Source organism: Eschrichtius robustus, chromosome 7 (genome assembly GCF_028021215.1).
Source record: "Eschrichtius robustus isolate mEscRob2 chromosome 7, mEscRob2.pri, whole genome shotgun sequence".
Taxonomy (NCBI): Eukaryota; Metazoa; Chordata; class Mammalia; order Artiodactyla; family Eschrichtiidae; genus Eschrichtius; species Eschrichtius robustus.
In genome coordinates this window covers 108,274,347-108,298,350 of record NC_090830.1, presented here as the reverse complement: position 1 = coordinate 108,298,350, position 24,004 = coordinate 108,274,347, and the positions used below count along the sequence as shown (strand labels likewise).

The following is a 24,004-nucleotide window of genomic DNA, read 5'->3' as shown; positions in this document are numbered from 1 at the left end:
TCTCAGGGTCTCCTGTAAAGTATAGGGGTTAGATCAGATCATTCTAAGGCCCCTGTCAGCTCAGATGACCTATGAGACCTGCAGGGGCTTTGTCATCAGACCGAAATTCTGCCTCCACACCTGCTGGCCCTGTGCGTCCAGCTAGTTCACGGGCTTCTCTTAGCCCCAGTGGTCTCATCTGCAAGACGGAGATAAAACGACTGCCAAAGCATGATTGTAAAAAAGTTAGAAACCTGACTGTCGTACAAATATAAGGTGATTGTGTTTATTTAACTCATTAATGAGAAAACCAGCAGGATAGTAAAGTTGTTCCAAGGAGAATTTGAGGCGCTGAGAGCTTATAATCAATGAAAGACAGAGAACGTTGAAATAAAATTAAAAAGTTAGATATAAAGCTAGTTAATGCCCTACAGGCAATAACTAACCCTTGAAGTTATCTTTTCTGCCAGACAGCAATAATTTGCTGCTCTAAAACACAGAAGTTTACAAGTTCACAGGTAGTTTCACAGTGTATAGGCCCTAATCAGTAGTAGTGCCACAAACCAAGGTAAATTTTCTAAGGAACCTGGCCAACTTCATGGAGAGACATCAGGAGAGGCTCCTTTCCAGGTAGAAGATGATAGAAATGATGCAGGGAACGTGTCTGAACAGGTCTACAGTGATGGGTTTTCTGATGCAGCTGCAAAGTTAATGTTAAGTAGAAAAAAATCAAAATAAATTGTGCTTTGAATCTATAGTGCTTGCCTTCTGCAAGAGACAGATTCTGAGTTCTGGAGCTCGGTGATAGAATTATATCAAACCAGAGTGACTTTTTGGTAGGAACAAAATTTGGTAGGACAAATAGGTATTTTCTTGACTTAGGTAAATCATCTCAAAAGCATTATAAAGGTTTTCTGCCTCCAGCCCCACCTCTGAGATTGAATGACCCTCCTCCTCTCACAGTGGGGAGTTTCCATCTGTGAAGTAGGTAGGCGTCCTAGGATTGGAGCAGGATAGAGCCCTGCAGATATGTTCTGAACCAGAGGCCCCCTCAGAGGTCTTCTCCCATCCCCCAACACCAGAAGAGGGCAGCCTCAGCGGTCAAGGGCATGGGCTTTGGTGTCAGCCTGACCTGAGGGCCTAACTCTGCTCTGTTACCATCTGGGTGGCCTCGGGTTCCCAATTTAACCTCTTCTGTAAATGGCAACAGGGAAAGTACCAAGGCACAGAGCCTGGGAGATGTAAGTGCTCAATAAATAGTAGCTGCTGCTCTGGTCCCTCTCTGTACCCCTTTTATCCTGCAGCAGCTGTTTGAGTCTCAGTTTCCTCATCATAAAAAATCTACCTCCCAGGTTGTCAGGAGGGGCTCGGTGCTTGCTTTCACTGCCTCCGCCAGCTCCTCTGTAATTCAGTCACCTCCCAGCAGCCAGTTCTCTTTGAAAAATACTAATCAGATCTTGCCTAGCTCCTGTTTAACACCCTCTACCTCATGCAGAGTCCAGCCCACTCCCCGGCCATGCCCATGAAGCCCTCCTCGCTGGTCCCTGCCTACGTTCGTTCCCAGCCACGTCTCCTCCCTCCCGCTTGGCACGCTGGCTGCGCTGGCCTGCCTTCTGTTCCCTGACACTTCACGCCCCTTTCCACCTGACAGTCTTTTCCCTGCTGCTTCTTCCCCAGCACTCTGCATGGCTCCCTCCTTCTCACCATTTGGCTTCTCATTGGACAGATAGGGCAGCCCCCGCCGACCACCCTGGCCACAGACGCCCCCTTCCTTCCCAGTCACTCTCCAGTGTGATGCCTTGTTCTGTTTCCTTCAAAGCACTCGTCCATCTCTGAAATCAGCTTGGGGGGTTTGGGGTTGTACTACTTATTGTCCCTCTCTCCCCCATCAGAATGGAAACCCACGGAAGCATGGGCCTCTTTTGTCTTGGTCGCTGTGGCCTGAGTCCCCAGCCCAGCGCCCAGCATCCACAGGGGCTGCCTGAACCTCAGTGGCAAATATGATGCCAACTCACCCGGCACTTACCACGTGCCAGCAGGGACTGATCAGAACGCTTTACACATACTCACTCATCGAATCCTCACAACAGCCTACGAGCTGGGTAGAATTATTATTTATTATTCTCACTCCACAGAAGAAGAAAGCAAGGCACAGAGGGGCTCGGTAGCAAGCTCAGAGTCACCCAGCTAGTAAGAGGCAGAGCCAGGATTCAAACCCAGACAGTCTGGCTGCAGAGTTTCTACTCTTAACTCACATGTAGAGTTTGTTGGATTTGCGGTGTGCACGAGAGAAGGTGGACCACGCACCCTGCACACCACCATTCCCTGTGACCCTGTCCCTCCATGATGGCAGCCTGTGCCTATGTCTTGTCCCCTAGTCTGCAGCCATCCAAGCTGCAGGTTCTTCTCACTCCAAAACCCTTCCCTTCCCAGCTACGAGTAAGGACAGCCCTTACCCCCACCCAAGATCTGATTCTACCAGGAAGGGGTTGCAGTGGCCAGAACTCCATTCTCACCTCTGCCTGGTGATTAGTCACATAGGACGTGTCCCCATGGGCAGGTCACCTGCAGGCTTCACACTCATCATCCAAGCCTGACACCTCCAGCCATGGGCCAATTATCCCCTGGCCTCCAGCCTGCCTGAGAGAGGCCTGGGTGGCAGAGCCCAGTGCCCGAGAGGAGCCCCAGCAGCTCTCACGCTGAGCTCTTTTCATTTGCACCTTAGCTGGTTGTCAGGCATAGCCTGGACTCAGTGCCACCTCTCGCTGCTGTGAAAAGCCGAGCACCCCGTCCGTCTCCCGCCTCAGAGCCTCGTCCCCAATCATGGGGGTCTTGGCCTCTCTCGTTCTTTGTCTTTTTCTCTCATCTAGTTTCTCTCTTCTTCATGCTCTTCTTGCCCATTTCTCTTTATTGAACTCTCGTCTCCATCCCTCTGTCTCTGGTTCCCTTGCTTTTCCACAGATGGCTTTGCCGTGCAACCTGAGCCTGGGAGTTGGCTGCTGCCTTCCCAGGACCACAGCCCATTGCTTTCCTGCACTTTCTCCCTCCAGAGTACAGCCCAAGACGCGCTGGCAGGCTGGGAGCCTGTGGGATTCCAGCTTCTAGTCTGGCCTCTACTGCTCATCTGATAAATAAACTTGGTCCAGTCTTTCCCTCCCTTGGTCTCTGGACCCTTCCCAGGGCCACCCGTGAGGATGAGGGGAGTGCATTTGTGCAGGGATATTAAACCAGAGCCACCTCGAAGGTGTGAGATGTGGTGCTTCCTTCCTTTCGTGGAGGTGGTCACCTTCGGATGCTCCTACCCCCAGCATTGCCCCCAACCTGGCTTCTAAGGTGCCCTCTTCCTCTCTCCCCTTTTCTTCTTTCTCCTTCCAACCCCAAAATGATGATGGACAGCCCAGCATCAGTAAGAGATAGAAAGTTGGGCACATACACACAGATAAATGCACAGGTACCTTTGCTCAGCAATCTGACTTAAGTAGCGAAATTTCATCCAGGCTATAAATAGCTGTTTTTCTGAATAGTAACTTTGGCTGAATAGAAAAGGCTAATTTTAGGGTGACCAGGAAGGTCCTCTCTGCTCAAAGTGTTTCCTTGATGTTCCTTAAACCGATAGGATGTCACCACTGATGAAGGCTGAGTCAGGAATCCTTTTTTTTTTTTTTTTAATTTATTTATTTTAGGCTGCATTGGATCTTTGTTGCTGTGCTCAGGTTTCCTCTAGTTGCGGCGAGCGGGGGCTACTCTTCATTGAGGTGCGTGGGCCTCTTATTGTGGTGGCTTCCCTTGTTGCGGAGCACAGGATCTAGGTGTGTGGGCTTCAGTAGTTGTGGCTCGCGAGCTCTAGAGCGCAGGCTCAGTAGTTGTGGCACACGGGCTTAGTTGCTCTGCGGCATGTGGGATCTTCCGGGACCAGGGCTTGAACACGTGTCCCTTGCATTGGCAGGCGCATTCTTAACCACTGCGCCACCAGGGAAGCCCAGGGATCCTCTTTTTAAAATGCACATACTTCGTGGAAATTGGGGCTGTCAGTCATTTACCACCTAGTATGAACTACTCTTCCAGGCTCACTTTCCTCAACATTGATTAGCACCAGTCATCCAGTGGGATTGGAAATACTGAGAGAGAAAAGATTGGAGGACGTAGCACGGTAAGGGGGGTCCTAGGTGGGGGAGGACAAGGTGAGGGGCCTGAGGGGTGGCCACATGTGTAGAAAGGATTCTCCATCTTGGCCACACCTAAGAATCTCCCAGGGAGCTTGGAAAAATCCCAATGCCCAGGCTCTGCCCCCAACTAATGAAATCAGAATCTCTGGGGTGGGGCCCAGACATCAGTATTTCTTAAACCTCCCCAGGTGGTTCCGGTGTGCAGCCAAGTTTGAGAACCACTGCTCTATCCAGTGCTTTGCAATTTGAACGTGCAAACAAATCACCTTATTAAATGTAGGATCTTTTTCCGCAGGTAGGGGTTGGGGCCTGAGATTCTGTATTTCTATCAGTGGCCATCTTGCACCTCTTCTGATCACACTTTGAAAAGCAAGGCTCTAGTTTCCCCTGTTCTTTCTCCAAACTGGCTTTGTTCTCAAACAATGAAAGATGAAAAATGGGAAATATTGGCCAGGTTGACTAACACGCGCCCCGGCACCCCAGTGCAGAGCTCTGGTAATCCTGAGTTGGAACACAAGGTTAGCCCCGAGGCCTTGGGCTTCCCAAGCTGGAATCAGACCTGGAATGTCACCGCCTTCTGGCTGGACCCTTGGTGCAGGAGGTGAAAACAGTAAACAGTGAACTCAGGCAGACGTGCGGGGAGCGAGTGGGCGTGCATTTGTGTGCCTGCTCTGTCGTGGTGTGGCGGTAGATGTGGCCCAGATGATAGCCTGTCCCCTTGCGTTAGTGAGCTTTCTTTCCTCCAGCCGGCAGGCAAAGGGCAGATGTATCCTTCTCGACATCTGTGCTGTCATTATTATTATCAGGACGTGAGAGACTCGCAGACATGCAATGTGACAGTTGCAGTGATGGAAACAGCGGAGGGTGTTAGGAGACCCGGAGGAGTGAGTAGATGGTGGGGGAGGGCAGAACAGAGAGGTGGGCCAGGAGCAGAGCGGGGCTGGAGAGGCTGTTTAGCTTTCCTCCCTGGGGGCTGTGGCCCTTCCCGCCTGAAACTATCAGAGTCGGTGTGGATCCAGTTCAGAGCCTTTGCCCTTTGCTGGACAGCAGGCCCCTCGGAGGAACAACAGCCATGTGTGGGATCACAGCAGGGGGCCTCATGCCCTTATCCTGTCAGTCCTGGAGGGGACCTGTTTTTAATGTCAAAACATCATAGACTTCCTCCCAAATGCTAATTTGACCTTTTGAATAGCCCAAATCATCATCAAATATTTACTGAATCCCACCTCTTTGCTAGACATGCAGTAAACAGACATGGCCCTTGCCTCATGGAATGCATAATTTAATAGAGGAGATAAACATTAACTAAATCATACCATGAATAATCAATTGATTAAAACTATGGTAAGTGCTAAGAAGAAAAAAGCATGGGTACAGTTATGAGGTACCCATATGAGGTTCCCATGATGACTGAGAAAACACATCTTGTCTTTGAAGAGGGCCATATGAATCCAGTAGTGCTTTTAAGTGAATCTATATCTTATTTATCACAACCTATGTGAGAAGAATAAGAAGAGCAATAACAATAGCTCCCATTTATTGGTTTGAAGCTGCAAACCCACCTACCAAATCCTCATGGCACTTCTCTGAGAAAAGGACTCTCACTGTCCCCATTTTGACATGGAAAATAAGGCTCAGAGAGGTGGAGCTCAAGGTCCTACATAACTCTCATTCAGTCTGCAGGTGATGGTAGGGGTGCGTGAGGATGCCCAGATGTTGCAACAACCGCATGGTCCTTGAGGCTCTGTAGCCCCACAGGTGGGGACTCCTGGTCTGGCTGTGAAGGAGATGAGGCAGGACAGCAGGATACCTGACTGCACCAACCATCCCCTGGGGGAGGGCAGGGCTGCTGGAGCTGGCCTCCTAGAAGTTGGAGGGTGTTTGCATCCCTCCTAGAGAATCGGGAATTGGGCGAACTGGGATGCTGAGATGAGAGCTCCTGAGCCCGAACATCCGTTTTTGGTGTTCACATTGGTGGTCAGATCAGAGCCCCCCCGACCCTCTGTCTGCCTCTCCCGGAAGCTGGTCACAGCCACCACACCAGGAGGTCTGGGTGCCCTCTGTGTTCCAGGTTTTGCAGAGTTAGCCTCGTTTCCACACCTAGATGAAGACTGGGGACAGGAGCCCTGGTGATCATTTATTTTACTGGGGGCTCTTGGGTGGTGGCCCGGAGGGTGCGCCAGAGACTCTGTGAGAAGCCAGTGGCTGGTGGCCTTGGATCCTCCCCTTCAGGTGGCAGGTGCTCCCCTGCACCAGAACCCCTTCATTCTCAGAGGCCCAGGGGATGCCGCCTGTCTGTACTGACTTGTGATTGAAGCCCCTCACCACAGGATTCCAAAGCTCTCCTCTTTGTCTTTCAAACCTACGGGGGTTTGAAAGAAGTGACAGTTTCTGAGATTCTTGTAGGAATCCAGGTGCAAGGAGAAGTCCATGGGTAATGCACATCCCAGCAGGGGCTGGCATTCTGCTCTCCCCATGGCCTGGCTGCTCAGGGAAAACATGCTAACCTCCCACCATTTTTGATGAGATGTATCTGAAATTTATTATACGATTATCTAAGTTCTAAAACAGAGGGTCCTGAACATAGTTTAACCTTTTCTTGGTGACTGACTGTCAACATTATGAATGTTCGTTATCATACTCTGCTTTCTAGGCTTTCACCTACTCCCTCCCAGTTCACCTATCACATGTCACTGCTGACATGTGTATGCTTCTAGACACCTCCCCACCCCCCTGTCCATCACTTTGATGGTTCTGATGTGCTGAGCCAGTGTAGCATAGTGGGTTAGCTTGTGGGCTCTGCAGTCAGACAGCCTGGGAAAGTTACGACACCTCAGTTATGCCATCTGGAAAACAGGTATGGTGAGAGGTTTTTTGTTTGTTTGTTTGTTTTTAATAGACTTTATTTTTTAGAGCAGTTTTAGGTTCAGGGCAAAATTGAGTGGAAAGCATGGACTGTTTCAATATACTCCCTACCTACCCCCGCCCCATGCCCTAACCTCTCCCGGTGTCAACATCCACACCAGAGAGGTGGGAGTATTTATCTCAGAAAGCTGTTTTAAGGATTAAATGAGATAATGTATATAAAACATATAAAATACCTAGCGCAGTGCCAGGCTCATAATAAATCCTTAATATATGTAGCTATCATCATCAATAATAGTAAGTGTGTGTTATACAAGCGTCAGTGATGATCATTAAGGTCCTAAGGATTAAAATGAGCAGCTTTTGTGCAAGGATCTGACGTAGCCAGGCGATTTCTGAGCACTTCTCTGTGCTTTGCTCTATGTCCAGGCAGTGGGAGGTCTTAGTTCTGGGGAAATGGGGCAGGATCAAGCTTCACCTCTGTCTAGAAGTAGCTTAGTGATGTGGCTCGTGCTCAGCACATGCCTCTCCTGAGTCTAAGAATGGGTCCCTTGATGCTCATGATGGTGCTCTCCTGACCCTCTGTGTATATACTATGAGCCAGACTCACTGTGGGCTTATAAAAAAAAAAAAAAACGCTGATGATACAAGGTTTGGCATGTGGGCCATCTGGGTAAGGTGGAAGGCGGCTAGAATCCAAGGTATTTGGATTCTGGTCTTTAACCTTGACCAGAATCTGGTCTTTAGCCTTGACCAGAAGAAGAGCTGCTGAGAGGGTTCAGCACCACGGACAGCTCCTCAACCAGCCCCTCCGCCTGGCTTTTCTGGGCTTGCTTGCTGCTGCTGGCCACCTGCAGAACACACTAAGCGAACTAGACACCTTGCTTGCCTTGTAACATGACAAAGCTCTGTCTTTCTGCCTGTCTGGGAGGTAGTTAAGGGTCTTATACCCTTTGGGCATCCCTGTGAGTGTATATGGAGGGGACGTGAGGGGCTGCAAATATTCTGGGGAGGCTGACCTCGTGCCATTCCAGTCCCCCAAGCTCCCCTTTTCTTCTGAGAAACTCCTAAGGCCAAGACTCAGACAGGGCCTGGACTGCTCTGAAGGGGATGGGGAGACAGTGGGCGAGGTCTTTGGTAAAAGAAGTGGACCCCATTTTCCCCTTACGGGCCAGGGAAGAGAAGATTGGGAATGCCTCAGGGGCTCAGTGATACTCTGTTGGCCTCCTTGGTGGACCACTCCTGCCATGGGCTTCAGTCAGACGTCTGTTCTGGCATTAGCTGCTGTGCCGCATCGGCCAGGGCCCCCACGTTCTCCCTGGGGAAACTCAAACTAACAACTTGGTCACTTGTCCTGAGTGGAGCCCCCTCCCCGGGCGCAGCTTGGATTCTGCTTGCCCAGTCCTGTTGCCCCTGTGCTTGGGTCTCTCTCTTCCCAAACCACATTGAATCCTGCCCATACCCCTCCCAGGTCCTTATGAGGGACAACCCAGAGTCTGCCCTCAGAGCTGGATAAACTTAACTGAGAAAAATGATACGAGTGAAGGATGGTCTGCATGCATGCATCCCTCAAAATATTCTAAAATCCACCCTGGCTCAAGGCAGGCCAGTGGAGAGCAGCGCATGGGGTGGGGTTGGCTTGTCTGCAGAATGACTTCTCCTGAGCTCTGATCCCAGGCCATTAGCCTGGGCTGGCAGTGGGTAAGTAATTGCCCTGTGAAACACACTGCTGTGTCAGAAGCAGACCAATTTACCAAATGGCATTTTGCTAAAAGCCAATTTGCCAAAAGTCAATTCACTGAATGGCCAGTTTGTCAAATGACCAATTCATCAAATTGACTTACTTTCTTTAACTACTTTGTGTGAGTCGACTGGTTTGCATTTCGTCTTTATGATAGTATTTTCAGGACGGATCCATTTGTCTCTGGCCCCGCTCCTGGTGTTTGAACTACGGTGAACCCAGCCCCAGTCTCTTCCTGTGACTGCAAGCAGCTGGGGCAGGGAAAACCCAACAGCCCCTAAAAGGCCTTTGTGAAGACAAATGGGAAATAACCCAACTAAAACCAAATTGGTAAAGGAAACAAAAGAAATTTAGCAAATGGGCCCTTTGGAGAACTGGCTGATCTGTGACTTCGCTTCTGGGGAAGTGACTCAGAAGGAGGCAACCTAATATCCTTGAGCCTCCTTTGGGGATGCTGGTAAATGTCCTGCTTTTCTGTTCTGCTGCTGCCTCTTTATGGGACCCGTACGAAGCCTCCATGCTTGGTTTTATTTATTTACTTATTAAAAACATTTATTTATTTATTTATTGGCTGCATTTGGTCTTCGTTGCTGCGTGTGGGCTTTCTCTAGTTGCAGCGAGCGGGGGCTACTCTTGGTTGCGGTGCACGAGCTTCTCATTGCAGTGGCTTCTCTTGTTGCGGAGCTCGGGCTCTAGGCGCACAGGCTCAGTAGTTGTGGTGCACGGGCTTAGTTGCTCCGCGGCATGTGGGATCTTCCCAGACCAGGGATCGAACCCGTGTCCCCTGCATTGGCAGGTGGATTCTTAACCACTGCGCCACGAGGGAAGCCCCCCATGCTTGGCTTTAGAACCAGGAAAGGCCATGCCTCTCCCCCAAGCTTGTTTTCGTCTGTGGACTTGGTGAATTGTATGCACAGCAGTCTCCACATCCTCCTAGGCTGGGAGAAGCCCAGGCCCATATGTAGCAGATGCAAAGGCTTTTGTAGGGTGTACTTCTTCCTCTTGTTTGATATGTCTACTCATTTTTGCCGCCTTTTTTTTCTTTAACTCTTCCTCTGGTTCCTGTTATCTTACTCCATTTTATAATGTATCCCTAAAACTGCCTTAATTCCTTCCTGAAACAAGGCAAAGAAGGAATCCAGACCAGCTCTGAAGGCTCTTCTGTTGGCCCAGGCCCCACGCCTGCCCTGGGGGTCCCCAAGGTCCTCGCTCCTCCAGCATCAGCGTCTCAGCCCATCCCACTGGACCCTGAGGTCTCATCCTGGAGCAGGGCACTGTACCTGCTCTTCAGGGAGATGTGGAAGCAGACATGAACTGCTGCAACGGAGACAGATGCCGTCCTACCCTGGGATACAGCATCTCACCCGGCACAGTCAAAATGCCCACGTGCCCACAGGGCCTGCTTTCCCGCCTCCTTGTCTGTTTGATGTTGATTCCCAGTCCTTCATCACTTCGGGGTGGGCACTGTTTCTGCCACGCTGCCCTCTGTGCAGTGTCCTCTCAGCCTGGGGATTTCCCCACCGCTTAGAATTGTGAGCCCCAATTCTTTGGGTGTTGGTCACCTCAAAGATTTTTTCCACCTTTGTCTCCTCTGGGGAGGATCAGGGAGGCAGGACATTAGCATTTGTTGAATGCCTACAAGGCACCACGCGCTGGAATCAGTGCTTTATATGTTGTTTTTAAAAACTTTCCATTTAAGTATAGCATATATTCAGGAAAGTGCAAATTTCTGTACATGTGTTATGCATTTTCGTATATATAACTTGCTGAATTTTCACAAAGTGAACACACCCATATAAACAGCAAGAGATCAAGAATGAAAACATCACGAGCACCCAGAAGCCTCCTGTACCTCCTTCCAGTCATTAATCCCCTCACACCAGTAACCACGGTCCTGATTCCTAACAGCATAGATTCATTTTGCCTATTTTTGTGCTTTATTTAAATGGCACCTGTGGTATCTAATCCTCACTATATAACCCAGCAAGAGGGAGCTGTGGTGAACTCTCCTTTACACGTGAGCAACCAGATTCAGAGAGGTTGAGTAACTTCCCAAGGTCACACAGGCAGTAAATGGTGGAGCTTGGAATCAAACCCAGGGTTGTCTGGCTCCAAAGCTCATGTTCTTTCCTCTATATCCTGATTCTTTCTCCTGCTGAAGCCCCCTGCCCCTTCCCCACTGTGTGCCTGGGCTGGGAATCTCTGAAGTTATTGGTCCTAACAACTCAAATGTTTCTGGGACAAGAGCCTTGTCTCCCCCAGTGCATCCCTGCTCAGGACTCAGCAGAATGCCTGGGGCTTCTTGGGGGCTCAGTGCATGGTGGTTGATTACAGGGAAGGCCTTGCCCGGCACTCAGATTAAGAGGGGCTTGCATTCCCCCGCCTCCTTCATTTGCCCGATTGCCGTTATTGTGTTCTTGCCATGGTGGCTGGGGCCTGTGCCTTCTGGTCTGTTTCCTGTTTGTCCTTGAGCCACTCACTCCTGAATGGGACTCCAGCCTCCGAGCAGCTTTCCTTGGCAGGGCTCTGTGGTTGCTTTGTGGGGTGCGTGCCTCTCCTCTGATATCTCTATTGTGGGAAATGATTGCAGTGACGCTCGGTAGCTGCATGACAAACAGCCCAATTCACGGAAATGTTACCCAGGCTGGTTTTATGGCGCCGCGATCCAGGGCTGCTTAATGTCTCTTCCTAATGAGGTTTCTGCAACATTAACTCCGTCGGTCTAGAGGGAGGGGGGCTGGCCACAAGAGGGTGTGTGGCTTCGGGGTGGTGTGGTGGACAGGAGAGGAAGGGCATCTCTCCTGCTGACGGTGCCTGGCATGCACTGGTAGCTCCGAGCAGCCCATTTTTCCTGCAAAGCTCCAACCCCACCATCTATGGTGTGAGCCTCCAAAACTACCTATGGGAGTTTGGACATCAGGAGCTCCTTGGGAAAATATTGGGTGTTTAACACTTTTTAAAATCTCAAGGCCTCACAGAGCATGCGTGAGCTTTAATTCCATGAATATTGTAACCACCTTAGGAGGAGAGGGGTGGAGAAGGAGAGGGGTCAGAGCTGGACCAACCAGGGGTGGTTTGAAGCCTTGGCGGCAACACGATTGTCACCTACTGGGTGCCAGACAGTCTTCGGGATATGTTCACATACCTTTGTCTGTTTGCCCCTCATAAGCTTATGTTACAGCTGAGGAAACTGAGGTGCAAAGAGGCAGCCAGTTGATTCTGAGCTTGCCTTTGAACCCAGGCCGCCTGACTCCCCTCCCAGACCCGCTACTGCCCGGCCAGCGCCTCACCCTCCCCTCACTGAGGCTCCTTTGGGGGACACAGGCTTATCTGACGGCCCCAGCCGTTTATCCTAGCTGGCCTGACTCTGGCCCTCGGGAGGAGAGGAGAGGGGATCGGGGAGCACAAGGATTAGCAAGGGGAACTGGCTACTTAGTGCAGCCTTAGGAGAAGACAGGGGCAGCTCCCAGGTGGGGAGCGGGTGTCTTTGTTCTGACAACAGCAGGGCAGCAGGGCCCAAGATCAAAGGAAACTAGGCTGTGGATGGTGGGACCAGTTCCCCCTTCACACCACCACCAGCCTGTCCTTTGATACTGCTCCCTGGTCTCTTCTGCACTCTCCCCCGTCCCCCGACCCAAACTTGACTTCTGGAGTTGATGAAACAAACTCATCCACACTGAGAACCAGCCCCTGATCAGCTTTCAGCTTGCTCTCCTGGGAGCACCTGAGATTTATGAATGACCAAGTCCCAGTCCCTACCTTGAGGTTGGAGCCCAGGCAGAAAGGGTTCAGGTCCTTATCACCAAATGTCTCTCAAGAACCCGCCTTGAAGGTCACTTGGAGACAGGTGCACGCACATGCCACATACCCACGGAGGGTAGATCTGGGGCCCCTGAATATTGTCCCTGGGCTGGGGAGCCTGGGCGGGGAGGGGTAATTGCAGAACTAATTTCCCTCCTGGGTGGGAAGGGTAGGATTTGAGGGGAGGCTCGAAGGATAGGCAGAGACAAAGGAGGGATGGTCCTGCCAGAGCCCAGGAGCACCTTAGATGCGGGTGCATCCCAGCCCTGGCGTGCATCCTGCAGCAGGGATCTGGGGTACAGAGCAGCCCCCTGGGGCTCTGTCTCCCAGCCCCTGGCCTGGGGCCCTGAGCTGGAGCAGTGGTTCCTGTTGGCATGGGGGAGCTGAGCGCCTCTCAGGCAGCGTCCCCCTGCCCCAACCCCAGCAGGAATGTAGGGAGGGCGGTGGTACTAATGTCGTGGCTGTCACTGCCCTGCCTCTGGTGAGCACCTCCTCTGTTCCCCATGAAGGTGGGCAGTGGCATGCCACAGGTGACAGGTCAGAGGCTGCTCTTCCCTCTCTCCACCCAGTGGGTGTGCCTGTGTCCCAGTCTCCTCCCATCCCGCCCCCTAAGGAGTGGGAGTTGTCTCCTCTGCCCCTGGGTTTGAAAAGCTGGGGGTACAGGGGCTACAACCCCTTTGCTTTAGCCCTAGCTGGGGACAGGAAGAGTTTTAAGCTTCCCCCTGTCAGATGCAGCACTTTTCTTTTTTCAAATTTATTTATTCATTTATTTTACTGCGTGCGGGCTTTTCTCTAGTTGCGGCGAGCGGGGGCTGCTCTTCGTTGCGGTGCGTGGGCTTCTCATTGCGGTGGCTTCTCTTGTTGCAGAGCACGGGCTCTAGGCGCGTGGGCTCAGTAGTCGTGGCACGCGGGCTCAGTAGTTGTGGCTCGCGGGCTCTAGAGCGCAGGCTCAGTAGTTGTGGCGCACGGGCTTAGTTGCTCCGGGGCATGTGGGATCTTCCCGGACCAGGGCTCGAACCCGTGTCCCCTGCATTGGCAGGCGGTTTCTTAACCACTGCGCCACCGGGAAAGTCCCAGCACTTTTCAAACTTTAATATACATATGAATCACCTGGGGGGATCTTACTAAAATGCAGATTCTGATTCAGTAGGCGGGGCTAGAAAGTTCATATTTCTAAAACTCCCAGGTGGCTCCGCTGCTGCTGGTTCAGGTGCCAGAGATGTGGGTGCTGAGTCACCAGCTGAGGGTCCTTGGGCGGCACTTAGCAGCCGCAGCAGCAGCATGAGGGAGGCTGTCCGGAGCTGGGCCCACCCGTGTGTGATTTAATCCTCCCGACCTCACTGGGAGGTAGTGCTGTTGGAAGGGGAGACCCAGGGGCTGAGAACTAACCGCCAGTCGTGCCCGAGATCACACAGCGGGCTGCTGGCAGAGCCAGCCTCCAGCCTCATCCCCCTGATTCCTAGACCTGGCTTTTTCAACCCTGAGCCTCCCTGGCCCCCCCGCCCCGAGGCCCATAAAGACAATTAGCAGTGGCAGCTGACTCTGCCAGCCCCGGCCAAGAGCAGCACGCACAGCCTCAGTTAAGCCCCATGACCCCACGGTCATTCCCACTTTACTGAGGAGGAGACTGAGGCTCAAGGCGTTAGGAAACTGCCCTGAGGTCCCTCGGTGGGAGGTACGTGGCCGGCTTCAAGGCCCAAGGCCCAAGTCCTTAATCCGCTAAGGGAGCCCTGGGCGAGGTCACCTGGAACAGTCGGGCTGCCCTGGTTTCCTCCAGCCCCATACTGGGCGAGCGCAGAGTAACCAGTCGGGCGAGGGAACAGGCCGGGTTGCCCAGAGCCTCCGTGTGGCTTGAAAGGCAGACAGAGCAGGCCCCCAGCTCTGCAGTGGGGCCGGCAGGGAGGGGCAGGAGCCCATGCTGAGTCTGGCTTTGGCTGGTGCCCAGCATCCCCGGCTGGACACGCCCCCTGTGCTGATCCCCTCAGGCCGGTCTGCCAGCAGGATCCAATCTGGTTAGAGCGTGAAGGGGGATTAGCAGAGAGAACATGGGGTCCCGACCTCGGCTTTCTAGCCCCTGCCTCTCCGAGCCCTGGCAGAGGCTGGAGGGATTGGCAGTGTGCAGGAGGAGGGGCGGTGCTCCTGGGGTGGTGCCCAAGCCAGGCTGTGGGCTTGCTACCCCCTTCCCTTCAGCGAAGGGGGACCCAGCTGGGGTCATTGGGGTGTCCCAGACTCCGGGGGTGGGGGTACCGGCAGCAGCTCGCATCTCAGGGCCCTTGATCTTGGGTGGTGGGATTCAGGCAGGGGGATCTTTGCCTGCAGCACCCTTACCTCGAGCCCCCCGGGTGGACCCCAGGGGCTCCAGCTCCCTGTCCTCCTGTGGGTCCTAGGAGAGTCACTTACCTTCCTCAGAGGCTCCCCCACCTCTCTGCTCGTGCTGCTGGGACCACCTCAGAGCCATGGAGGGTAATTATTGAAGTTCCATAAGGATGGATGAAGGGAAGGGCAGGGTCGATTATAACACCGTTGGCAACAAGTGCTTCTCCCCCCAGCCCCCTTCAGAGCCCTCACTCGTTGGGTGAGTGTTAGGCAGAGCAAGTACAACCATACCCAGTGCACGGGGGAGAGGTCTGGTCTCACGAAGTTCACACAGAACCAGCCATCCTGCCCCAAGCCCCTGCTTTTCCCTCTCAGTCACATGGCCTGTCCTAACTCCTTGCTTTAATCTGGAAAATGCAGAGGGATTGGAGCAAGAGAATCATGGAAGGATCCACTTTAGTTCAGTTCAGCTAAAAATTACTGAGCCTCTGCAACGCACCAGGTGTCCAGGGACTGTCTGGAGGCAGAAATGGATGTTAACCAAAAATCAGTATTTTATTACATCCAGTACACAAATATTTCATTATAAACCTGGATTAGTGCTGAGAAGAGAAAGCGTCGGGGCCCTGGGAACCTGCAGCAGAGGGAGCCATCAGAGGAGGTGTCTGTAGACTGAGATGTGAGGATGAATAGGAGTTACCATTCCTCCTGAAGAGTGGAGGAAGAATAGTCTCGGCAGAGGGAACGGAAGTGCAGAGGTCCTGTGGCAGGAGGGATTCGAGGCAATGAAGGAACGGCAGCACATGTGGAGTCATGGGCAGGGGTGAGAGCACCCAGTGCCTATCACATCAGAGCCTGCAAGGTAGGTACCACTTCTCACCCCCATTTTGCAGATGAGAAAACTGAGTCCAGAGAGGTTAGTGGCTCACCCAAGACCACATGATTTAAGTGGGTGAGACAGGGCTCGTTGAACCCAAGTCTCCAGGGTGACACTCAGCTGTGGGTGTTCTCCTCTATGCCCTGGCCTCTCAGTGTGTGCTTCCTGGACCAGCAGCATCTGTATCCCCTGGGAGCTTGTCAGAAATCTAGGACCTTATCCTTTCTCATAGAATCTGTCCCCAGCCGGTCCCTTGTCTGGTTGCTGCATCCCTGCTCTCGAATCTGCTTCTTGCTGTCCTGCCTGAGGCGTCCTTCTGAGCTGCTGTCCGCCCTGTGGCTCTGTGCCCTGTGCTTCCCCCTGGCCAGGATCGGGCCACCAGCTGCTCCGGGTTTTGGTTTGTCCTTCCAGCTCCAGAGCCCTCCCTCTTCCAGGATAGCCTCTCTCAGTGTATCTCATTCTGCCCTGACACACCCCAGGCCACGCACCTCACTTCAGGGTCTCTGACAAGGTCACCGAGGGAGAAGAATAGGGCAACATCGATCAAGTTTCAGGGAGAAAAAGGAGGCTCAGGGCCTGGGAAAATATGATGAGAAAAGTTGTAGGTGGTACATTTGAAGTTTGCATGCCAACCTGGTGAAAATGGATATGAGAAACTTTATTTCAAAGAGGTTTGGGAAAGACAAGACAGTTGTTGACCAGGTAGGGGATCAACGGGGCAAAAAAAAGAATAGCTTTGTTTGGGTTTGCCAAATGGCTGAGCAAGCACCCAAGTCCGGGGAGGGCTTTTGGCGCCCCCTAGTGAGATAACTGGAAACAACAGTCAGAACCTTAGCAAAGGGATAGGCGGACTGTGCTTAATGAAGGTGGGACAAAAGCCTGCATTTCTTTTTTTCTTTTCTTTTTTCTTAAGAGTTTTAGTTTTTATTTTTTTTTTAAAGATTTTTAAAAATGTGGACCATTTTTAAAGTCTTTATTGAATTTGTTACAATACTGCTTCTGTTTTATGTTTTGGTTTTTTGGCCCCGAGTCATGTAGGATCTTAGCCCCCACCCGACCAGGGATCGAACCCGCACCCGCTGCATTTGAAGGCAAAGTCTTAACCATTGGACCGCCAAAGAAGTCCCCAGCATTTCTTAAATATTGCCAAATGGAGATACTAGAACAGAAGCGTAAATATTTACATGAACTCTCTTAATCTTCTTCAAAGCCCTGCGTGGTAGATATTTTAATCCCCATATTACAAATAGGGAAATTGAAGCTCTCAGGCGTGTAACTTCTGCTGTAAATGGCAGAAGCAGGAACTGAACTTCGATCCTTCCGTTGCAGAGTTCGGGCTCTCTCCACCACCCTCTCTGCTGTCAGCACTCTGCATTTTCCTCTGCCTTCCAAGGCTCACCTGTTTCCCTCTGGTCTAGAGGCTGGCCTCTTTAAGGTCTCAAATTCAGTTTCCTTTACTCATTTTAACAGTGTGAGCACCAGCTCACTACTGTGGCCTGGCCCTGGTGGATCCACACCCACCCCTGGACCCTCACGTCAATAATTGACACTTGGTGTCCACTGGGGGCAGCGTCTTTTCTCTATAAGTTTTGGTGCCCCAGAGCCATGTCTAAAAGGCCATCAGATCACACCCCTCTCTGGTCTAACCTGTCGCCTTCTCTGGTCTGCAAGGCTTTTTCCTGCCAACACTCTCTTCCCAGCACCTCCTGCTCTCAGCTGCTCCTGGATTATGCCAGGCTCGATGCCTCCTGCCTTTGACAGACCGTTCCTGCCCTGTCCTTCCCCACTTAGCTCCCGGTGTGCATCCTTATAGAATTGCTCTGCCTGAATCATACTTCGATGTGATGTTATTATAAGAAACAGACACTTGAAACCCATTTATTGTAAGGATCTAGCGTTATTGATTAGGACACACAGTCATTTTTCATAAAGACCCCTGGAGAAATTCTTGTCTCATCTTAGTGCCCAAAACAGCTCTACTCCCGAGAAACTGGTTCTTTTGAATTTATACATATATCGGGGATGCAGTTAACTGACCAGTTTTCCCTTTTCACATCAGCTCTCAGAAAGCTTAGAACCTACCCCCTGTCCCGACCAGGCAGCTGTGTGGATCACGTGGTGCTGCATGCTTGGTGTCCGATATTGATTTGTCTTTTCTTTGCCCTACTTTTTACTCCTGCTCTCTTGCTGTTTTATAAATCCCTGTAAGTCACCTTAAAGCCTTTCTGGAACAAGGTTGGCCTAAGTCAATAAACTAGTCGATACAAAGGAGAAACCTTCCTTGCAGGATTGTAGTGAGGATTAAACGGAATAATGGTTGTGAGTTGTCAGCCCAGAGTTTCCTCCCAGGCTTGGCTGAAGGGTGAACTGCTAGCTAGGGCTGAGATGAGGGTGCTGCCAGAGGTCCCCACTCCTGGGCACCCTCCATCTTTCTGAAACCTGGGAGGCCGGGGGGAGAGGGGGGAGAAGCTGCTGTCACATTAAGGGACAGACACAGGCCGGTTATAGTGAAGCCAGACACAGCGGGAATGTAGTTTTGGAGGAGAGAGAGGAGAGGCTGTGTCACAGGCTTGAGACGCTTTCCTTCAAGGAGAGACCGAGCAGGGAACAGGGGGTGTGATGGTGACAAAGCCCCTTTGGACCACAGGTGCTTGGGGCCGGTTAGCTGGGGGACAGGAGGGGTGGCGGTTTGGAGGGGAGGGAGCTCACAGAGGTTGGCTGACACTCTGTGCAGGGGGCAGGGTTTTGGGGGGTTTGCAGGGCAGGCCTTGCAAGGCTTCTATTCCCCCACTTTGCACACAAGGAAACTGGGGCTCAGGAGGGAAAGGCTGAGCCACAGATGCACAGCCAGGAGGTGGGGAACCGGGATTCGAACCTGCCTTTCTGAGGTCAGGGCCCCATGCTCTCTGCTGCAGTGCTTCTGTTTTGTTGTCTCAGCAGAAAAACCCAGGCAGAGGGGAGCGGTTCCCGCAGCTCAGGGGACAGTGCGCTGAGTGGCCCTGTGGGCTGTGTTCTCAGGTTTGAGGTGAACCCTGAGGCCTGTGGGGTGAATGGTTGAAAATATGGAGATGGTCAAAGCCCCATGGGCCTGGCCCAGGAGCAGGGTCAGGGGTCTGCAGAACTGCCCGTCCCACGTGGGGACAGGCAGCCCTGGCCGTCTGAGGTCGCAGTTCCTCCCAGGGCTGCTGTGCGAGGGGAGGCTCTGGAACCTGACTGCCAGTTTCAGATTCTGGAGCCGCCACCCGCCAGTGTTCCCTCAAAAAAGCTGTGGAACTTCTCTGAGCCTCCCTCTCGTCCTTTGTGAAAGGGAGACGGCAACAGTATTTGTCCCATGGTTAGTGCGAGGCTCAGGCGTGCTTGTGACGTGCTGGACGGTGCAGGCGTTGGGGGGGCGGTTGTTATCAGCACGGTGGGAAGCAAAGGGGCGTTTGTAAAAGTCTGCAGTGAGGATTGAGGGAGGGAGGAGAGGCAGCTGGACAGGTGCCTGAGGCCCAATCCTGCTGGGGAGCAGAAGCTGAGTTGCTGAGTCCCTGCAACGCCTTCTCCCTCACTTCAGGACATTAATAATGGGGAGGTGATGGAGTCCTCCGAGGTCCCTGCCCTCCAAGCCCCAGGGCAGGGATGCAGCACGGCAGTCCCTAGGCCAGCGTGCTCAGCCCCCCGTGTGGATCCAGGCTCAGTGGCAGCCCTGCTCCCTGCAGTCCCCGAGACCACGGGATCTGGAGTCAGACCCAGCCTGGAGTTCACAACCTGGGTGGGCCACCTACTGGCTGGGTTATCTGGGGTCCAGCTGTGCCTTCTTCTGAAGCCCCCATTCCTGATCAGTAAAACAGATCAGGAACGGTAGGTAGACTCGCCATAGGTCTCAGGGCAGCTGTGGGCCCCGTCGAGAAGCTCCTTCTTTGCTTGCTCCTTTGCAGCCCTGGACGATGCCTTGGGGGCTGAGCTGACCCCGGTGGGTCTGGTGGGCAGGCTTGGGGGCTGGCAGAGCTGATCCCTGCTGCCCCAGGCTGCACCCTCCAGCTGCAACCCCTCTGCCCAGAGAAGGGGAGGTGGCTGGGGACCGAGTTCCAGCTCATTTATTCACTCATTCATTCATTCGACAAATGTTTACCCAGTGATCTTTGCATGCCAAGCACTGTCCCAGGTGCTGGGATACAGCTGTGTCTGGTCTGGGCACTGTCTGGCCTGCTTGACCTCCCTGACTCCTCAGGGCACTCTGGAGAAACCTCTTCTGACAGTGTTCTCCCTCTGGCTTTGTCCTCGCAGGGACCTGAGTGAGAACACCATCCAAGCCATCCCCAGAAAGGCTTTTCGTGGAGCCACAGACCTCAAAAATTTGTGAGTATGGGCCTGGGAGGGAGAGGGGCTTGGGGACTGTCGGGCCACCCCTGTCAGCATCTTTATGGGTCTCCCCAAGCCCTGTGGTCCAGGCAGCCAAGGAGCTGGTCTGGGCTCTGAGATGGCTCGTGCCAGCATGGTCTTCTGGAACAGTCTGGGGCTGGAGGAAACAGGCATCCTTTGGGGGCCAGGTTGAAGGGAGTGTCATGAACTGTGGGGTGTTGGGTGATGTTCTTGTTGCATTGCAATGGACAGTCTCTGTACCCTTGCCCTGCAGTGGGTGGGGAGAGCTGGGTCTGAATGTTTTCTTGCAGGTCCATATTGTATAAGCTGCTGCAAGTCAGTTAACTTCACTGAGCCTCTATATATTGTTGTGCAAAATGGGGACATCATATTTATCTCACAAGCTTGCTCTGAGGTTTAAATGAGATATGGAAGTAAATACACTTTGTTGAATGATATTTTTTAAAATTTATTTATTTTATTTTATTTTTGGCTGCATTGGGTCTTCGTTACTGCGCGCGGGCTTTTCTCTAGTTGCGGTGAGCAGGGGCTACTCTTCGTTGTGGTGCACGGGCCTCTCGCTGCGGTGGCTTCTCTTTTTGCGGAACACAGGCTCTAGGCGCACAGGCTTCAGTAGTTGTGGCACGGCGGGCTCAGTAGTTGTGGCTCACGGGCTCTAGAGCGCAGGCTTAGTAGTTGTGGCGCACGGGCTTCGTTGCTCCGCAGCATGTGGGATCTTCCCAGACCAGGGCTTGAACCCGTGTCCCCTGCATTGGCAGGCGGACTCTTAACCACTGCGCCACCAGGGAAGCCGAATGCTCTTTAAATATAATGGTTTATTTCTATTACTCAGATTTATTCTGGTCCAGGCTTACACTCCACCCCACCCCAGGTCTGACTGCCATAGTGATGGCAAATGCCTGGCATGCTTGTCACTCCCTGACCCTCGTGCCTGTAGTAGACATTGGTAATTGATCACCGCATTCTTTCCCAAGGAACCCAGTCACAGCTTCAGTTTATTCTGGAAGCAGCGGTCCAGGTAGCCACTGTGAGTCATTCTCACTTGGCACTCAGGCTGAAATCTGTTTTCCGGCTGTGGCTGCCATGGCTCCTGTGACAGACTCTGATTTTACGGCCACCAGCAAGCACCCTCTAGGTGGTCTCCAAAGTGGGGGCGGTGCCTGCTCCCCAGGAAATATGCAAGGTTGGGGAGAGGAGTATAATATAACTTATTTATACTTACTGTTTTAACTAAAAATAAAGAATTTAAGCTTTTATTATCATTTACTATTTGGATCGACACATATGTACTGGACAAATGATTGGGGTCAGGGCTTTTTTTTTTTTAAACTAATGGAGTGGTTGATCAAAATGTCTGGACATCCCCACTGTAGGCAATGTGCCATCCTCTCTATAACCTTCCCTTGCTTCACAGACAGCTGGACAAGAACCAGATCAGCTGCATTGAGGAAGGAGCTTTCCGGGCTCTGCGGGGGCTGGAAGTGCTGTAAGTAAAACATAGGAAGGGAAACGGAGGCAGGAGAGCTGGCCATCACGGGCGCTGAGGCCCAGGCAGCTGGCGTTCGGGCTGGGAAGCCCCACAGGAGGCGGGAGGCCTGGGAGGTGGGTGCTAGGCCCAGGGCAGAGGCCGTGCTCTCTGCTCTCCTAGACTTGTCGCTAAGGACGGAAGGACGTGTACTCCTGGGGTCATGCCTGTGGCAGTGTGACCCAGGCTTAAACTGCTCGTGATGAAGCCCAGGGCGAGTGGCCGTGTCTCTCTGGAGTTTCTAACACACAAGGCTGCAGTGCCTCCCCTTTCTCCCTCCGTCTGTCCAAACCCCACGCTTTCTTCCAGGCCAGCCTGAGCCTGCACCCATCCTCACCTTCTATGGACCCCCTACCTCCCCTGTCCTACCAGCCTGGGGGGTCTGTGGTGCAGCTGCCTCTTCATCACAGCTCAGGGCTTTCCCTGAGGGTGGCTCTCCGGCGTAGCCCCCGGGTCCAGCGCAGGGCTGGTCACCTCGAGGGTGGACTCGAGCCGCAGTGTGAGGGAGAAGCTGTGCCCCTCCTTCCCGCGCAGCTTGCGGCTGGGCGGACACTCAGTGACTCTGGCTTCCCTCGTTCAGGACCCTGAATAACAACAGCATCACCACCATCCCCGTGTCCAGCTTCAACCACATGCCCAGGCTGCGGACCTTGTGAGTCAGCCCGGGCCGGCCGCGAGCACAGTGCCGGGCAGGGGAGGGGTGCCGGGGCGGAGGGGAAGGAGCTCAGCCTCCTCTGCACCCCCGCAGGCCACCTCAGGGCGGGGGCTGAGTGGAGTTGGGGGAGGGGGAGGTGATCTACAACGGAAGGACGTTGAATGTCATTTTTTTTTTTTTAAACATCTTTATTGAAGTATAATTGCCTTACAATGGTGTGTTAGCTTCTGCTTTATAACAAAGTGAATCAGTTATACATATACAATATGTTCCCATTTCTCTTCCCTCTTGCATCTCCCTCCCTCCCACCCTCCCCATCCCACCCCTCTAGGTGGTCACAAAGCACCGAGCTGATCTCCCTGTGCTATGCGGCTGCTTCCCACTAGTTATCTATTTTACATTTGGTAGTGTATATATGTCCATGACACTCTCTTACCCTGTCACATCTCACCCCACCCCCTCCCCATATCCTCAAGTCCATTCTCTAGTAGGTCTGGAATGTCATTTATAGTTGATGTTTTCCTGGGACAACAAATGATTTGTTTTTGTGTTTGAAGATGAGTTAAGTGATTTGGGCAGTGGGTCTATGTGAGCTCGGTGAGGTGCATCTTCATTGGGCACACTCCAGCCAAAGGGGTGCCCCCTCTCACCCGCCGAGCCCGCTGGGAGGGAAGGAGCAGCTGCTGGGAAGTTTCCCGCTGCTGCAGGTAATCCCCAAGTCAGGGCTGAGCCGCGCAGCTGACTGTGTGTAGGCCGTGCCCGGACTGAGTGGAGCGCCAGGGGCTCGGCCCCCTGCCCTGTGGGCGAAGGGGCTCCCGCTGTGCGGCCAGGGGCTCGGCCCCCTGCCCTGTGGGCGAAGGGGCTCCCGCTGTGCGGCCAGGGGCTGGGGGCCCAGGTAGGTCGCGAGCCACCCTGACCCCTCCCTCCCCCCGCAGCCGCCTGCACTCCAACCACCTGTTCTGCGACTGCCACCTGGCCTGGCTCTCCCAGTGGCTGAGGCAGCGGCCAACCATCGGGCTCTTCACGCAGTGCTCGGGCCCTGCCAGCCTGCGCGGCCTCAAAGTGGCCGAGGTCCAGAAGAGTGAGTTCAGCTGCTCAGGTGGGTGCAGGCCCTGCTGGGGCTCCCGGCTGCCCTTCGCCTGCCCCCTGCCCCACCTCCCGTTCCCTCCCACTAACCTCCTGTCACCACGCATTAACATCTGGCCCACCCGTGACCTCCTGTCCTCATCCATGGATGGGATGAGGACATCTCAGCATCTCCTGCCCTCACCCGTGTTCTCTCCTGTCCCTACTCATTGTGTCCTGTCCTCACTGTTCTCCTCCTCCTTCCCCATCCGTGGTCTCACCCATCACCTGTGTCTCCACATCACCTCTTGCCTCCACTGCATTTCCCCTCCTGTCTCCTACCCATCACTTCTTTCCTGTCCCCTACCCATTGTCCCCTTCTGTCCCATCCCTTCTACCCAATGTCTCCCTTTTGCTTCTTTGCTTCTACCCGGTGCTCCCGCCCCTCACCTCCCACCCCTCACTCCACCCACTCCTTGCCCCCTCCTGTTACCACCTCTCCCATCCCCCATTGTCTCACCCCTGCTATCTTGAAAAGTCATTAAATTGGGCCTTCTGGCCTTGGTTCGAAGTGAAATGGACTCCGGAGTCCGTACCTCCATCTTCCACCTGGGGTCCTGTGAGAGCCTCCTGCCTGGCCACCCCACTT

At 53.1% G+C, this 24,004-nt stretch overlaps 1 protein-coding gene across 1 annotated transcript in view; it reads left to right on the top strand.

The window, feature by feature from the left end:
- The window catches only part of SLIT1 (slit guidance ligand 1), a 164,572-nt gene that overhangs the window by 87,214 nt on the left and 53,354 nt on the right, over positions 1-24,004 (top strand). The window contains exons 5-8 of the mRNA XM_068548291.1: positions 20,015-20,086; positions 21,525-21,596; positions 22,216-22,287; positions 23,226-23,389. Of these exons, the coding sequence (XP_068404392.1) occupies positions 20,015-20,086; positions 21,525-21,596; positions 22,216-22,287; positions 23,226-23,389 (380 nt within the window). The remainder of the gene's footprint in view (positions 1-20,014; positions 20,087-21,524; positions 21,597-22,215; positions 22,288-23,225; positions 23,390-24,004) is intronic.